The 18,164-nt window shown below is 36.4% G+C and overlaps 1 protein-coding gene across 1 annotated transcript; it reads right to left on the reverse strand.

Annotated features, from left to right (window-relative positions):
• Positions 1–995: 995 nt before the first annotated feature.
• Positions 996–11,772, reverse strand: LOC114524265 (metalloprotease TIKI homolog). Its single transcript, XM_028545412.1, has 8 exons — positions 11,623–11,772; positions 10,647–10,845; positions 10,467–10,541; positions 9,832–10,392; positions 3,761–4,082; positions 2,960–3,050; positions 2,270–2,449; positions 996–2,054 (listed from the first exon to the last, which is right to left on the reverse strand). The coding sequence occupies exons 2-8, from the start codon at positions 10,686–10,688 to the stop codon at positions 1,886–1,888; spliced, it is 1,440 nt and encodes a 479-aa protein (XP_028401213.1). The 5' UTR covers positions 10,689–10,845; positions 11,623–11,772; the 3' UTR covers positions 996–1,885.
• Positions 11,773–18,164: the final 6,392 nt, after the last annotated feature.

The raw sequence follows: 18,164 nt of genomic DNA on the forward strand, positions 1-18,164 counted from the left end.
TGATCAAAAATTCGTTGTCATGGATGTCGGAAAATGGACCTAAGCAAAGGACCATACACGCTGTACAGAGTGTCCCAAAAGCCCCAAAAGTACTCAAATCACCAGTTGTTGGAAATTGAATGACCTGTTCGTGAATTCTTGCCGGTGGGGATTAACGCAACTTATTAAATACTAAATAGGCCTATACAAAAATTTAAAATTTGCTAGAGAGGAGGGACATGTCGATGGTCATGGAGCTGGAGTTGTAAATATAAATATTGCTATCCATATCTGTAAATTTTAAACAAACATTTAGACACTTGTGGCTCCGGTCCATATAAAGGGTGCTTAGACATTCAAACTCTATTATATTGTTATGGGTCATTGCAAGAGTTTGGGGTTTTGGGGGACAACCTGTTGGGGTTTTTTTGGGATAGCTCAGGATAAAGTTTCCGGGATGTCAGTTGTCACTGATGCACAAAGCGCTTTGTCCCCACGGAGAAAAAAATGTACTTGGTCGTGATGACTGGTTTTCATATATCGCCGTTCATCGGCGATGTCTATTGTCGGTGGTAATTCATGCATAAATTGCTTTGTCTATCGAAAAAATTATTTACTTCATTGGTCACCGGTAACGATTGTAGAGCATCGTCGATGAATTACGTCATACGAGAACCATTGCCTGGTTCACACTCGTCGTAAGAATCTGGGATTCCCTTTGTCTGAGGTCACTTGTGCATAAGATCCTTTGTCTATCGGAAAATAATACAGTGGATCCCCGATTCTTAGGAGCTAGTGTGAATCAAGAATCAGGCCTTCTCATTGTCTGAGGTCACTAGTGCGCAAAATTCTTTGTCTATCGGAAGGTAATACAATGGATCCCCGATGCTTAATTAGGAGCTAGTGCGAAACAATAGATCTTAGAGCATCGCCGACTGTCCGCGAGTGATGAAAATCAGGCTTGGCTTTAATGTCTGAAAGTTTTGTGATCACGACTATCGTGAGTTTTTTATTAGTAATATATATATTAATAATATATCCTTTAATATTTCAGCGTATACGATAGTAAACCTGTTTACACAAGCGTATACGTTAGTAAACCAGTCCTTGGTTAATATTCCGCCAATATTCTTATAATAAACATAATTATGAAGCTAAAATTGATATTACATTTTTACAAACTTCTAAGCTAGAATGTGTTAGTCCGAGAAAAGAATTATCGTATTCGATAGCAATCTGTACAGTTGATGAGAATTTAGGTAGAAAATGTCGGAGTTACCCCATCACATTGATATAGATAATATGAAGTGGCTGGATGTTGATAGGGAGTCACAAATACTGTACTTTTTTAATTGAAGCGAAAAAAACTTAGGATATATACTTCAGGGAACGCACTTATGTTCAAAGCATCCCTCACAGACGTCCCATGTACCATCGTCACATGACGATCATTGTTGTCTTAACTATATGGAAAAGTGGAAATAAAATACGTAGAAATAACTTTGTATGCCGATAAGCGTTTTGAATGCCCCGAAAACAATTTTTTCTCTATTTAAAAATAAACTATTCAAAAGCAGGTTGTTATAAATTCTATATGTAAACCTAAAATCGTTCTTTAAAGAATGACTTATAAAAAACGCAGTATCCGGATCATTTTTGTTCCAATCGGCGGATAACTAACTTTCCGAAAAAATGAAAGGGAAAAAATTTCTGACATGATCAATGCAACTATGCATTTTTCCAAAACCGGACTATGGAAGATGCTTAATATAAAAACTTTGTTTTATTCTTCTCTATAATTAATCTGGAAATACGTCCAACTCGGAAAGGTCACTCAGTTATTCCAATATTTTCGGCGGGGGGGGGGGACCAAGTGCGCAACAACTCATTGTAGATATTTTCACATTTACAAGGGAAATATTTCATAGAAAATAGGAACGAAACAAATCCAAACCACCCACGCAGTTGCACTGCTAGAAAACGAGGAAGAACGGACCGGGTTAATTCCAGTATTCCGGTTAATAGTACTCGACGGTCTCTTTGTTTTTCGTTCAACGTATTGTCGAGGAACCGACCTATTACACAGAAAAAAATTAAGATCAAATCTACCGCACTTTTATATGGAGTATGGAGAACAATTAGCAATTTTCTTTGGCTAGCTTGTAGTCGCATCAGTTGTTGTTTTGAACAGCTGTCTAGCTTGAAGATTGGAATTGGAATGATGTTTTGATTGTTCAGTAATTTTAGACCAACAAGTTACGACTTCTCGTAAATTGGGGTGATAACTTACGTTGCATCTAAGATGTCTGGACGATTTGTCCAAGTGTGGATTCTCTCCCAGAGGTTATCAACATTTGAGATTCTTATTTTCTGTTTTCTTCTCCTTCTGCGTCGCCCTCTCTTTTTCACTCGCTTCCGTGTCCATCGAACTTTCTTCGCCGGTCTCTTGGCGGTACGCATATTTCCATACCTTTAATAATAATGCAGAAAAGAATAGTTAAATTTATAATCCAATATTTCAATCTATTACAAATTGTACCCGAAATAGTTTCGACTGGTCACTAGTTATTCGAATTTAATTTGCGCACATATTTTGTGACTTTAAAATTAACCATACTTATTTATTGATTTTGGAGTACGAGACACCGAATATTTCTACCGATGGCCACTATTTCACCTATATTCCTCGTAAAAGGCATTGTATTTGATTTTTTCATTCACAAGCACGATTCTCAAGTAAATTTACCATATAATATCACAGGAAAAGCTAACAATTATAGTGAATGGGGCAAGTCGCGCATTCCTATGATTATTTCAACTGGTATAAATTACTCCCCCCCTCCCCTAATTTTCGCTCGCCACCGTTCAAAGTAGAAAGGCGAAAAGCTTATTTATTTTATAAAAAATGCAACGGTTTTTTTTATTTGCCGTAGCCGGTAACGTAAAATCTCTCTTATAGAACAGGGATGATATTCCTCACCTTGGCAATGCATCACCTGGCTTGATATGCGTAACGTTGTGTCCTTTTCTCTTCAGGATATCAATAACGCTACCATTTCCCAGAAAATGACCTAAACAGCACAAAAAAATCCTAAATTTAATTGCCATGTAAATGATAGATTGGTTTGTTGGCGTTTTCGTGTTTCAAATTTATCGAATATGCTTTCCGAGCTTCTACGACTAAACTGCGGATTTCGTGTAGCATATGTTATTCATGCGTTTAGCGAATCCGTAGTTTTTATAAACTGTTTCAGTTTAATCAAAGCCAATATTGCGTTTTATGACAACTCAACGCCGCGAGTAGAAAAGAGAAAAGTAGGGTAAAGAAAATTTAACCGTTGATATTTAATCGTTTGATTATGAAAAGGGATTCAAACAACGCGGCTTTTAGGCTGAACAGCGCTCAAGGCTCAGATTCTAGCATAACATCTGGGGTTTCGGAAAATATTAAAAATTCCCCCTTCATTACAATATTATAAATTAATAACCTTTTAATGCAAACGGCTAATGTGTAAAATGTTTTTGTTCTGCAATAACATTCTGGACATGGCGCCTTTGCCATGGACCCCCTGTGCTCCCTAGTCTGAGCTCTAGTAGTTCGCTAATGGATTATATAATAGACTCCGTCGAGAAATATTGATAATGAATGCATGTTTGGCGATTTAGGTGTATGTTTATATTTTTCAGCTCGAAGGCAACTAGTATACCTTATTCGTGATAATTATATTAACATATAGCAGTTGTTTTTGAAAAAGAAACAAAGTCTTCTCTCGTAAATTACCTGCGCCAAAAGCAAAGAAAAACTTTTTCTTTGGCTCTTCCGCGATGAGTTTCAGAACGCGTTTTGCCATCCTTCGATTACGTTTGAATATCAGTTCTTCTTTCAAATATTCATCCAGTTTTCTCGTCTGTTCAATTTCATACTTGTTGCTTGGAATTGATGTATTCTGTGGACTGAGGGAACTCGTCTGGGCGAGGAGCACGTCGTTGAGATCGCCACAATTGTAATGATAGATCAGTTCTTTCGTAGAGATGGTCAACTCAGCCAGGCCACGTCTTATTTTCTCATGTAGAACTAAAGTCTGATTAAGGGCGATGATCACCTAAAATTGATGAAATGAAGAGACAAGATTGTCAAAATATGCTTTTTTACTTCTAGTTCATTTCTTGGTATGAATGTCGGAGACTTTCAGTGGAACAATCTAAAAATTTTTTGGAGCTGGACAGGACGATCTGCGATTTAAAAGTTATCACACCGATTTCGAATCACGACGCAGCATGTCCCTCCGTTTCCAATAGAGTAACTGAAATATATGAGCTACGGCGACAAGTTGTTTGACGTTTACCATAATTTGCTTATAGTGCATACACAGTTTTAAGTGATGGGTATTGAATATTGACTTAAATGAGAGGGTTTTTTTCATATTTTTCGAACTTTTCGGTGTTGCATTGCAAATAATTGAGCAAATAAATAATAGTTTTGTAATTTTCCAGCGTTGTTGCCATTTTACTGCCGTTTCCGTTTCTGTGTTTTAAATAGTGACTTATTTACACATTAAATAAGTTACTGTTGATGACTAATTAAGTCTCTGTTTGATGCCACGTTTACACTAGGCTATAAGTTGGTACACGTAAGCCTTTGTTTTGGTAGCCTGAACATTGGGAAAGAGTACCAACTTGGCAAGGGCACAAATTTTAGTCGTTCCGTGCCAATAAGTTATGTGTAGTGTAAACGGGGAACTGATATTCAAATTATAGAGTGAAAACTCGAATCTTCCTTCGATTAGAAAGTTCATCAAATGTCTTTATGATATTATCGCATTCCTGTGCGGACATCATAATCATTAGATGATAGATGCGTGGTTGTGACAGTTGCTTTGCAAGAATTGTCTTTATATTTATGCCTAATTTTCGGCCTCTCACTCGGAGGCAAATATCAGGTAAGAGAATGCTAAAGAGCAGCCAACTTAGATTACTTTTGCAAATGAAAGATTGGTACTTCACTTCTAAGCCTGTCACACGAGCCTATCGTTGGTCAATCTGGTTGCAATTTTTATTGGTTGTTATTTTTCTTGAGCACATTAAGCACGTATAATAGGTCATCAAAAATACGAACAAGCTATACCCATGTATCATTGTTGAGAAAAGGCATGACTGCTGGTCATTTGCTGATTTAATTGTATACTCGGTAAGAATAAAAGTCTCTCAACTGAATTCAATCCCTGAATTGAACCTAAATCGACTATTTACTCCTTCTTGAGAGAATTTTCTTTGTATGATGATTGACGACATTAATAGCAGGAAATACTTCCTGATTTTCCAAAAATACGCTTCAGAAATAAGAAATGAATGGAATGCCTGAGAAGCTAATTTACTTTCGTTCTAAAGTCTAAAGGGCAAAAATGGATCAAATGGTTCTTTTACATTCCTGCAATTGAATATATGCTCAAAGCGAAAGTCAAATTACTAAAAGGACTACAGCATTTAAGGCTACACCATACTTAGCTAATAATAATTCATACCCTAACATAACTGCAAGGAGAAATACGATACTGTATGTAATTCGAATGATGATTGTCAACTATAGTCTATAGTTAAACAGTGTGTAATGAAAGAGAATCAAACAAAATTTCACTTGAGCTGAATAGCCAAGAACTCATGCATTTTAACAAGAGAAAATACCGTCATATATTATTAGTATAGCCTATAAAAAATATCACCTAATACTGGTGTTAACGCGTTTGAGCGAATGAAAAGATATTGTTGTATTGATAGGCAGGCGTTGGCCCCTTGCAGTGCTTTGAATATGTTTCAGCTGTAAACAAATTAATTTTTGTTTACCGAGTGACAAATTTCTAACACTATATGGCAAAAGATATATGTAGAGAAAACTAGCTGAGCTAACCTGCTAACGACGTATACCTCATTTCGACGTATAACAACAAACGTAAGTACTTTTCCTAACGAGGAAAAGGATCTTAGTGAGTTGTCATTATTTTTTGAACGATCTTTTGCAGGAAACACACTGGTGTACAGGGGACTAAATACCTTCCTCGAGACTAAATACCAAAAAGAATATAAGTGCTTTAACAACGTTCTCTTGACACCGCTTTCCTTCTTTTTGTTCTGCTGAAAAACACATGCTTCCCTCTTGGAGGTATCACGTCGTTGTTTATTGAACATATCAAACAACACGCATTGTTTATCATTGCAAACATTATAGTTCTTTTTTCTATATTATCAACGTCTCTGCAAAGGCTGTTTTGTTAACATAATGCATGGGCGTTTTTACGATCGAAAATGTTTCAGTAATGCAGTCCCCCTGTGATCATAACTCCTTATTTTGTTACAGACTATTAAGCCGCGACAACATCCATCGTACGTGTGTGTACGTAAAACTGTATCACAGTGATATGTCCTTAAAACTATATGCGCAGCTAATATAAAACTGGCGAACGAGCTCCTGATAATCGCAAATTTGACTCGTTTTCTCATTATATTTAATCCTGCTGAATCTCGTCATTATACATGTAGAAGGATTATTTTGTTTACTTAAAAAAATGATGTCTTAATTATCTTCTATCTTATGCTAAGCGGTCAAAATCAACGCAAAGTTTCTGCGTATGAGGCTCAACTTTGGAGTCTTTCAAATAAAAAAGTTTTTGAAATTCCAATATCCCTTCAAACATTACGCCGAATGTCCCTCTGAGCGCTTTTGCGGTAGACTTTCCTCTGCATTTCTTAAAAAGCCCTTGAAAATTTGGTTCCTCTTTGTGCCATGTGCACGAACTATGAACTTTGGCAGTAGATTGGCAGAACATATATCTAAGCAAATCCATGCACCTACGCCGTAATACTGCGCGTGCGCTTGTGCTCGCATTGCTTATTTACATCAGTTGGTACTAAAGGTTTTTCAAAATTCAAATCAATGGGCTGACGAGTTTCAATTAATAATTACGATTCATCTGTCATATCATTTTTGTTGCCCACAACGTTATATAGCGTCAAGTGGACGTTTAAGTGCTGGTGCTTAGCAATTACAAGACATTACATCTGTTGAATACAAAACTTCTTTTTTCTACCGAAGGTTCGAATACTTGGCATGTTGTGTTGCATACAAGCTATTTTTATGGTAATGCTCGCAACATGGGGCTTATCTTGTTTGTCCACAATGACATAATGTCACTATACAAAGACGTTGATGGAAAGAATGGTTCTCCGCGTGATTTTTGACTCGCGCTGTCGTGCAGCGTGACATAATGTGCATGGTACTAAATCTAGCCACAGTATAATTGCTTCGCTTATACACCGGATTCATATTTTGCATTATTTTTCAGGCCACATGCCTTCTCGTTCATTCTTAACCATATACCGTTGTCCTAAAATGGTCACGATGATTAATAGCCGTGCGAAAGCTCAAGAGACTTCTAGATAATCTAACAGCTTCCTTTCGATATTTAACAATGAATTTGAACTAAATATTAAAATGCTTAACCGGAGACAGAATTATAATAAGAACAGCTGCAAATATGCAGCTACATTGAAATATTGACAGCGTTATATACAGCGTATTATGACGCCAGTTTTGTGAGGCAAATATGTGGACAATGATGTAGAGAGTTGAACACTGCATGTCGAAATGCTGCCCCTATTAATAATCGCATGGTTGCTCTACAATTGGAAAATTTCGAGCAATGTTGCAAAAATATGTAGGCCATCATCTGTCCCTCCCAACTGTCAATCATGTATCATGAATTGGTGTTACAAAAATGAAATAGATATACGATAGATCATTATGCCATAAACGGGTTAATTGAAGATTATTAATTAGGCCTTTCTACTATATTGCCAAAACCACTCCCTTTGTCGAGTAAAATGTCTTAAACAATTCCAATAATTTAAAGTTTAGGCCCGATTATGGCTGCTATAGAGTCGAATCAAAGCTTCTCTTTATAATGCTGAAGAATGATGAAAAAAAATCGAGATAGGCTATTTATGTATAATGCACTGATATAATTATATTGAAAAGCTGATAACAAAGTAAATCCTTTATATACCCGGTCACAATAACCTACTCATAAGCATCGACCATGTATTGTGTGCATTTCACAAAGCTTAAAACAAGCTATTAAAATGTACTTTTGTCTCAAGATGTTGAGCAAATACATTGATTGAATTCAAGATACGATATATTTATCGATATTTACGATAACTGTACCGGCGAGGTTGCTTTATTATATTTCATAATTCGTTATTTCAATGATATACTATTCAAGTTTTTTCTTTTATTCAAAGCAACCCAGCAATAATACTCGCTACAACAGGCAAACTCATGTTTATAATAAATTATAAAAGCAGGAAATCTTCACAAGCAGACAGTTAGCTTATCATAAAAATTCATGCAGTTCCACGCGAAGATAATTTCATATATTGATCGGACAGAAGTTTTGTCAATAGTGCATCATGTTTCCGAAATCATATCTATCCATGGACAACGAGGAGACATGGAGCAAAAAATTGAACGATTGAAGTAAAATTGGTAAAAGTAGACATGCATAATAAATAGCCAATTTGTCTTAAAGCGTAGCCTTCATGGTTGGGATGATCGAAATACTTCGTAACTGAGTCGACGAATTGATAAGCCCCTATAGCAGCTAACTAAGAATGATTAGAATAGTAAAGAAATCTATGGCACTGGGCATATAGTACAACATAATATTATATTAGACTACCATAGTGATGCATATTAGCGTTAGAAAACAAACACAAGCGTGTCTTTTTTTTATGTACAGAGATAATGTATATTCCTGCATGTATGATATATTTTCCTTTATAATACCAATGAACGATGAGAAAAATTCGAGGTATGCTATGTTACGAGGCTATATGTTGTATAATGCACTGATAATTATCGAAAAGCTGATTACAAAGTAAATCCTTTATATACCCAGTCACAATAACCTACTCATAAGCATCGACCATGTATTGTGTGCATTTCACAAAGCCTAAAACAAGCTATTAAAATTTGAAAAGAATCGGGTGGGAGGGCAAGCCTTTACAACAAAGAAATATCGGAGCATATATATATAGACATATAGTCGTTACTACATGAACACTCTGCTTATAAAATAAGCGGCGTGCGAACAACTGCCCGTTGGGTTTCATTTGCCGTATTAGGATCCTTGACCTTATGTTGTAGAAACCCATTCTCATTCGAGCTGCTTAACAAAAAGCGAGGGTTAAAAAGACGATTTTGCAATAACGCAATATATACTTTATGCTCGGTATTCTCCAGAAGACTTAAGTTTGATAGAATATAAGCCAGTTCACGCCTTAAACTTAGCGTAGACGATATCAGATGCCTACATAGACCAGTTTTTCTAATGTAGGGTTAAAATATAACTGTTGCACGTAAATTTCACGTGCACTCCTATACCACAGGTATCATCATTGCACAATTTCGCGAAAATTAAAAATTGTTTCCACTGTAGCTACAATTTAGCTAGACATGCAATGCAGTATGTGTCTTCTAATTTGATATGATTTTCATTCAATTTTAAAAATGCTTTTCCAAAAAGAACCTTTTATACATCTGCATGGCCCTGAACAGTTCCACTGGACATGGACATGAAATGTTCGAAAAAGGGGGCATGGTCAACGTTAAAAACCAAGAGTATCGGGCTAATGTTGCAGTCCAGACTTGAATATCCATTGCCATTTTTCGTAGATACGATTAAAAGGATAGTTCCGAAACGATTATGTATTAATGACAATTACGAGCTAAAATTTTGGAGGTAGAATTTGGGTGAATTATGGTGTATTAAAATGTGTCTTTCTTTATATAAGCATTACCTGACTGTTATTAAGAGCATTTAAAGGTCCACATTGTTCTTCGACACTCTCAATTGATCCCTTCCTCTTGTTTAACAAGGAAGCCTCGCGGATCAGAAACGTGTCAAGGACGGAGGTGCCACGATTTTTCGTGTCGTACTCGTTTAAGGCATTGAGCAGCAACATGATCCAGATGGGCCTCTTTCTCCGCCAGTCCTTCGTCATGGACGTGAACAAATCTACTGGATTCAAGCCCATGCTTCGCTGTTCCGTCGTCATCCACCGAGGAAAAGTTCTCTTAATGTACGACAAGTGCCGTCGAATCCGTCTGAACAGTGTCCTTGGGATCACTTCGCGGAGCTGCGTTCCTCCCGGGAGGATTTGACACTTGGCAAGCGTGTGCTGAGTTACCGAATCCGTTAGGTCAAGCTCAAAGAAGATATTATGGGATTCGTAAAACGCCTGCTCGCTATTCGCCGGAATGTGATCCCACACTTTCGTATACGGTACATGTATAGTACCAAAAAAGTACACGGGAGGATTCCTCTCCAATGCCCAAAGAAACGAGTTGAACTGTCGTGGCTGGAATTACAAATATATCAACTCAGAATAATTATTCGAAGTGAGAATTGTAATTGGTGTATCGCTTATCTTACCCCGTCAGATGGACATTCCCCTGTGCTATCGAAGTCTCGTTTCGTCAAACGTCGTGTAATCCGATCGTCGTTTTGCTAAAACGAAAATTTCGTCGTCTTTTAGGTAACAGAAATATACAAATAATTAAATCAACAGAAGGTCTCACGGTCGTTACCCGATTTAATTCTATATTTGCTTACCAAATTAACAAGTAACCAGAGCCACAGCGCGTAAGTGGCCATTTGTTGTCTATGAGAAATTATCGAGTACGTGATAATAACGTATTATCAACGGAAGCCTCCAAAACGCTTCGAACATGTTTACTTTGTGCCCTGCGAGTCTTTCGCCTATAGCTTTCGGCAGTTAACCTCGCTTAGCTACTGTTCATCTCGTATAATGCTGAAACAAAAGACAAGAGATTAATCAACTTAATGTCTCCTCTAATTGGTCCTCTGCGCTTCCTTCGCCAATCTACTCCTCAATAAAAGGCACTCAACCACAGCAGGGAACCGACATTAAATTGCCGAGTCAATGTATATTTTTAAATATGAAATGCAGGATAAAAAAGGACTCTCCTCGGACATCTTGTTCGTGTGCTAGACGATGAACATGGTTCCCATTTGTGGACATGGTCTACGGTGGGAAATAAACTACAAAATCTATTGCATGGCAGAATTTAAACATAACCCCACATCCGCTCGATAAATATTTGTATATGACACAGATAACGTATATTCTAATTGGATAATATATTTTGTATAACCTGCTCGGAATCTATAGCCCAATCAGCTTATCAAAATTCGATCATGAATTCGAATCGGCTTTCTCATTTTCTTGGTCGTAGTGATGTATTCTTCCCGAAATAATTTATATATATATATACAAGCATTCCGATATTCTTTCCGATCAATTATATACTAAGCGGTGTAGTGAAAGTGTGCGATACGCATGCTTGATTTTAAATTGAACCGTTTATTATTTCGTATTCGTCTTAACATTCTGATCTAGTATATTTGTTGTACCATTTGCTGTTAATCTCATTCTGCTAATTCAGAAATAAGCAGTTTAATGTCATGTTTGTCTTCACTATGTAAATATTTTGCCATTGAAACGATATTTTGACGTATAGAGAGACTATATATAGGTACACAAATTTATTCGCTGCTTGGCACATACCGTTAGTGTTGTTTATCGGAACGAGTAGCCAAAGACCATTGATATCGAAGACTTTCTTCTCAAGCGATGTGTAGGCTAAACTAATCCCTGCGAAAACCTTACCAGAGAATACAAAGCTAACTTTCTGTGAAGACTAGTTCTATATAATTTCCAATCCTCTCTTTGAACGAATGGCAAATATTGACGGTATTTTATATTTCAATGGAATCAATTATATAGCGTTATTATAGACACATTTTTTTCAGAACACGTGCTATCTGTTCACTGATCCCAAAATTAGGTACCAGATAGTGGACTATAACACAAACCTTTGGTAAAATCCTCACCTTGGCTTGGTACATCAATTAAAATATGCCTCCCTTCAATTTTACTCACACCGAAACGCCGACCAATTCAGTTCCCCTCTAGTTCAGAGGTAAGGTTGGGGCATGGAGACCGAGTAGACAGCAGAACGTGGCAAACTCACCCAAAGTAGAGCGGGATTTTCCATTCTATGCATAACCGATCTGCTCATTTGGAGACCATAGCCTTCTAAGCGCGTACTGAGATTCTTCAGCTCACCAGTCACAACTACAGCAGCTATAGTATCAAGAATCTGATTTTATTACTTGGTCTAACTGATGACCATAATTATTTTCCTGTAGTGAAACTGTATTGACAGTAACGATAATCAGTTTTCCCCACGTCCACGTAGGTTTAATGAATGGCTCAAGCCCCATTTACATTGCAACCGATTTCAGGTTTGCTGCGAATAAAATTAATACGGATGAAGCTTGACGATCCGAGTAGGTAATCCAAATTTCATGAATTTCAGTTTTATCTGTAAACAAAAATCCTCAAAACTAAATTTAAGGACAAACGTTTTTCTGACTGCATGGGCTTCAAAAAAGTAGCTGCTCCTCAATCCTTTTATTAAACGCGGCTACGAAATTGATTCTTGTGTTGAATGCCGGTTTTTCGAGCCCTTGCAATGGTAACTTCTATCCTCCAAACATGGCTGGTTGTACGAAAGAAGCTGCATGCAAAGCTTTGAACACTACATACATTGAAAGTGAGATCACGAATTTCTAAAATGATTGACTGAAACATTGAGATTCAGTTTGCCCCTTACCTAGTTCCTCAGCAGATTGCTTTTCAGTAAAATAATATATATTATATACACCTTCGTATACAATTGGCAACGATGTGTTTAAATGATTTATCTATAGTAAGTTCTTTTGCAGGCCAGGAAAGATATTTCAACACTCTTTAGCCCCGCTTTTTCCGTCACATATCATATTGATGTTTATTAATATATGCTCGATACAATCAACGTTTTCCAAATTTCAATACTACACATATTTACAAAACTACATGCGCTTTCTCATCAATAATGCACAAAATGTACAATACTGCGCACGTCAAAGTAGGCCGTGAAAAGCTGGTAGCGCTATCCAACACTGAGAAAGTCTTTTTATCGCTTTATATAGTTTGGTATAACACAACCCGGATCTGTAATTTAAATTACAATTTCTTTTTTCTAAAATCTTTATTTTCATGGCTTTATATATTCTTTTCTTTTATTGCTTTTCAAGCATTTTCCAAAGGTTTAAAAATCACTATCCGATGCTAATGGGCATTCAATGCTAGTAAAAACAGACTGCAACAATATCGTGCTACCGTTGCTACGCCTATTGTTGCTAGTTGTTAACAATACTGTTCAGCATTGTTGGACCTTATTGATATTTGATATGTCAGCATAATATTGTTCTAACCTGCTGTACATGCAAAGAGCACAGGTAGGCTCAGCGTTTTTAGCCGTGAATAACACATACTTTTGTATAGCAGGAATCAACGCCCATGCATAAATGTTAACTTCTTATCGAGGTTCATAGTTGCAACTCTTAGTGATGCCAAATACAGACGGAAGGGAATTACCTTCTAGTTTATGACGTTTTCACTGACTGTCAACTGAAAAAACTAGATAACAAAACAAAACGATATGCCACGTCAAATATGAGTACCAAACTCTTGTAAAAAGCTCATACGTTCTGGCTTTAAATAATGTGACAGCCAGTTTGGTACAGTTACGCATGCAGGTTTAAAATACGGCTGCTTTAACTTCAGTCAACTCAAATGTACATGTAAAAACACATTTTGTTTATTGAACATGACTGTCCATCAGGAGTGAGTAGATTACCCCCACGCGGGACGTCGCAAACTGTCTCAATATGTCGTATATATGCGTGGACTCCACGCGCGAATAGAATAATGCGTAGGTGTGGGGAATGGAGCGAAGAATGCATAATAATGAAGCGTAAATACGCACGATTAGGAAAATACGCACATCAGCAAGAATTTACTCATATTACACAAATGCCAAAATTACACGCATGTCGAAGAGTGTAAGAACATGTATGAACAATCACGCTACCAGCATGCCTGCAAATAATGGTAGCGATACTGTGATGATAATAAATTTATCAGATAATAGAGGGCTTAAAGTGGGTATATTTAATTATGCCAGACGAATTGCATTGGAACGTTTTCTTGGTTAGTTTACTCAGGAATATTACTCACTAAGGGTTCAGGAAAAAATATATTACTCAAGTTACTAATACAACACTTTCATTTAGATATAAACATCATTATTTTAACGTTTGTTCATTTTCGGAGTTAATTTTTTAAAAATTATAATCACTGTTCTTGAGAATTCTGGACTGGTCTCTTGTTGTTTTAACCGTGTACTTAATACTATAGATGGCATGCTAAAACAAAAACAACGCCAGCTCATTCCCTTAGCATGGGCAGTGTGGAAATTGCTTGTTATCGAGCAGTAATGCAGTTCATGAGCAGTTATGAGCATGTGCTCATCTGCTCATCGCATAAAATGATACCCGCTTCATTGAGATTTTTCAGGCCCAAACTCCTATAATAAATGTTGCTCAATTTAGAGAACATGTTCATGAGCAGTTATAAGCAGATGAGCATGTGTTCATTAGCCGTTATTATTATTTTTTTTTCTAATAATTTGTCACATTTTAAACAGAACAAACAACTACATAATATTATACGTAATATATGTACACAATACTGTGACAGGAGAAAGGAACAGGACTTTCGTCCCAATTGACAGCTAACCTCTAAAATAATATTGACGTAATTGACGCTATTTGTTGTAATGTCCGCGGCGTTGCATGCTGTCACTGGCCCAGGTGTGTGAACTGGCTGTTGCATCGACGTTACTCGTTGTAACTTGTAATACCATTTCAGCGTTTCGCCCCTCCCTCCTCCCCATTTCCCCCAATTTCAGTTTCCGCTTTGAGTTTCCGTTTCCGTGATTCAGTTTCAGCGTTTTATCCTACCCGTCTATGGTATAACGGCGGACAACTTCAATTCCACACTTCCATTTCCGGGCGGAATTAGTACACTCGCCCAGCGGCTTGGGGATAAATTTTGGCGGGTATGGGGCAAATTTCATCAAGCGCGGCTTACAAACAAAATGAGTGTAGTGTAACTGGCGTTTACTTTAATAGTATACTACAATTTCCCATTTCTATACCATGGATAAATAATGAAAATGCATGAACTACATGAAAATGGCAGTTATGCTGACGCAAAATAAAATTTTAGATTTAGCCAATTAAGTAGCCAGTTTGAGGAATTCCTATACTAGGGTATGCTGGTCCTACACACTGAGCTATATTTAAATTTCTGGAGGACGTGCTCGTAATTTTTGGGTAACTTTGCGACAAAAACATGGCGGATTTCAGCCTCTGCTGACGCCAGATTGACTCCATTTTGTTCCTTTTCCTCGCGGTAATACCACTAACCAGGCTCAATTCTGCGCCCGCTACAGCATGGTACAACCGCAACACCTGGTTTCGATAAAGTTCTAAACAACATCATTCCTGTCCGTTTTTTGTTATTTCTATTTTTGCCGTGAAGTCTTGTTTTGTTTCTTCGATATTATGTTATCTACCTTAACTGCAGGAAAGCAATTATTTATAAAGAGAAATCGATTGGGCGCATGAATACGACTATTTTACGACTATCTGACAGTAATAGGTTTATTTTAATTTCTTTTTTTTCATTCTTTATACATTTCTGTGTAAAATTTTAGAAATGTTGAATTTTTGCGGGCTATCGTCGGACATTTTACAAAAATTTTATATTTTTAGCTCAGTAAAATGCGAAAAAAATACATACCGAAAACCAAAAATATTTTCATAAATTGAAACCAGGAGGAAACCGGACAATTTTTGACCTAGTATAGTATCGCGGTATGTCAGTGGTAACTACCATGAGCAAGGGAACCAAGTGGCGTCAACAAAGCCCAAAATTTGCCATCTTTTTCGCGACACGATCTGGCCTAGAGCATATAGCTCAGTGGTCCTACACTAGCGTATACAAAAACGCCAGTGACATAATGATGCTCAACGTCTATATGACATAATGGCGGACAATTTCAAATTCGCATTTGCATTCCTGGCTGTAGTTAATTCCTAATCTCCTGGTGGGCAAAACAGTTTTGTATAAAAAGAATGTATAAAAAGAAATTAACGACAAACCAAATCTTAATCCTTAAATCAATAACCGCAAATTGCCTTTTTTTAAGCCTAAAATGCATTTATTCGGCTTAAAAATATTGTCCCTATCACAGGAAAATAAATAAATGAAATGGAATTAGCGCTTTTAGTAAAAATGCTATTAATATAAAACGTCTATGATCTACCTCACACTGAAAACTGTTCCTTTTTTACAACGAAATAGGATTCTTTTTGCTTCAATTTGAATTTTGTAACTGTAGTTAGTTTTGCAACTTTACAAGTTATGGTGCACGAAAACAAGGGGAATGAGGCAAGAAAAACAATAGTATTCATAGATTAAAGAGAACAATACAATAAAACAATTTAGCACAATTTAGTCAATTTAGCACTTTTGTTTGCTCATGGTAAAGCCCTAATAATAAAAGTTTCCTTTTATATTTTTCCGAGAAAAAAAATTGTAATTTTTTGTGTAATTATCATTGTGGAACATTAATACACAATTATGAGAGCAGATACATTTTGACATATGTTATCTTCATTTTGTTGTTTTATCAATAATTGTTTTCAAAACTTCACATCGTTTTTCTATGGAAACGAAATATCCCACGACTTCTTCTCTCAAAAAAGATAACTCTTTAAGTTGTAGTAAAATATGACAATAAGTTATTTGCACTTCATGTTTACGGCTTACTAGCTTTTAATATTCCACCAATAGTCCAATACTATAATAGTTCTGAATCACATCATATAAAAAGATATTCAAGGCTAATTAAAAGCAAGTCCATTTTGTTCATGAATATTCTGTAGGAAGAATTTTTTATAATTAAAGAAAAATAATTGTTTTGTATTATTACTCCTGTAGCCTGCATAGTTTTTTCATATCACGGCCCTCGTGGAAATCAATTAATTAGCTATTATCGTGCTCAGATAAGTCCTTGCATGCATGTGTGTAAATAAATTATAATCATGCGGTTGGCTTTCGCTACCCATAATGCCCAACACGAGCAATGCCCACGCATATGGGTTGTCAATTACAGGCCATGCATGCGTCAGCCATTCTTATTATAGCATTTATTGGTTCTTTGCCAAACCAAGGCAATCGGGGTATTTAAAACGATTGAATTATCGAAGTTTCACAAGAGGAAAAACAAGTTTTTCATCGTTTGGCTTTATTAGCAAGCGACATTATTTTCGGCAACTCATTGCAAAAATCAAGATTCAAGACAGCCTCAAATTTTCACTCACATCAGTTTTCGCAACCCGGTTACAATGAAGAGATTGATTGGTACGAAAACTGAAAACCTAAACGCAAAAACCTAATGTTTTTAAACTTTAATTTAAACTCCAACAATTCAATTGCATATCGATATGATATCTTTACCCTTGGCTACAATATTTTAACAAGCGTCTATGTGGCCAATTAAACTATTTGATTGTGAATTATCTACTTAGGTTTGCAGGATTCTTGTCTCAAATTTATCCGGCTAAACGTTTGTCTATGATGCACAATTATTTTTTAAACAATTATACTTGAAAAGTTATAAAGGGAATTACGACCATATTCCAAATGTCTTTTCTATTTTCCGGAACTATTTTCAATTCTATATATACAATGTATATGTATAAATTAATGTTCATCGTCTATATAGTCTATATATATTATTATATTCCTATGTGATATTTGGCACACCTATAGACCTATAATGTTTGCACCACATGCAGAACCTTGCACGAGTGAACTTGGCAGGCTCTTTGAAAAATGTCTTTCGAAACGTCTTATACTACCTCCCGTTCGATTATCACTATTCAGGGGCCGCTTGTTCGAAAGGCGTTTAGCTTAAACGGTGGATAAGTTAAAAATGGAAATGAACAACTGAGCTGAAATATTTCGATGTAAATAGTTTAATTGTCATTGGGAGTACATATTAAATGCATTAGATGCAGGTTCAGTCATTCATAAGATGTATGAGAGTATTTGCAAACTTTATTTAGCTTATCCATGCACCGTTCAAG

Source organism: Dendronephthya gigantea, unplaced genomic scaffold (assembly GCF_004324835.1).
Source record: "Dendronephthya gigantea isolate DGI-Jeju-01 unplaced genomic scaffold, DenGig_1.0 000030F, whole genome shotgun sequence".
Lineage (NCBI taxonomy): Eukaryota > Metazoa > Cnidaria > Anthozoa > Malacalcyonacea > Nephtheidae > Dendronephthya > Dendronephthya gigantea.